This window comes from Phaethon lepturus, unplaced genomic scaffold (assembly GCF_000687285.1).
Source record: "Phaethon lepturus isolate BGI_N335 unplaced genomic scaffold, ASM68728v1 scaffold22505, whole genome shotgun sequence".
Taxonomy (NCBI): domain Eukaryota; kingdom Metazoa; phylum Chordata; class Aves; order Phaethontiformes; family Phaethontidae; genus Phaethon; species Phaethon lepturus.
Genome location: NW_010540123.1, coordinates 16776 through 17174, shown reverse-complemented (window position 1 = coordinate 17174; position 399 = coordinate 16776). Strand labels below are relative to the sequence as shown.

The window sequence follows — 399 nt, the reverse complement described above, 5'->3', positions numbered from 1 at the left end:
GCCTCGTTTTCGGCCACAGCAGCGCCTGAGGGATCGGTGAGCTGCCAGCGGACGCACTAACGCTTGTCTCCTGTGCTTCTTGGATGCAGCAAAGAAGGGCAAGGGGAAGGACTAGAGCGGGAAGCCAGCATCCTCGTCGGCCCCTCGACACTGTGCCCACAGGGCTGGGTGCCCAGCTGCAGCCGGCCCAACGCTCCAGTCTTCCTCCTCCTCTCCTTCCTCCTTTCCATGACCTCCTCTTTCACTGAGATGCCTTGTTTTAATCGCTAGTGTTGTAGAGAGCAAACCCCCCCGCCCCACAGGAGGGGCTGCCCCCCGCCCTGCTGCCCCGCTGCCGGTGCGTCCCGCTTGCCTCCTCTTGGCTGGGGTCGGGGCTCCCCCGGGGGGGGCCGGGGCGGC

General features: G+C 66.2%; 1 protein-coding gene across 1 annotated transcript in view; it reads left to right on the top strand.

Moving 5' to 3' along the window:
• The window catches only part of MDK (midkine (neurite growth-promoting factor 2)), a 1108-nt gene extending 993 nt beyond the window's left edge, over positions 1 to 115 (top strand). Inside the window, exon 4 of the mRNA XM_010287358.1 lies at positions 90 to 115. Within this exon, the coding sequence (XP_010285660.1) occupies positions 90 to 115 (26 nt within the window). The remainder of the gene's footprint in view (positions 1 to 89) is intronic.
• The last annotated feature ends 284 nt before the right edge of the window (positions 116 to 399 follow it).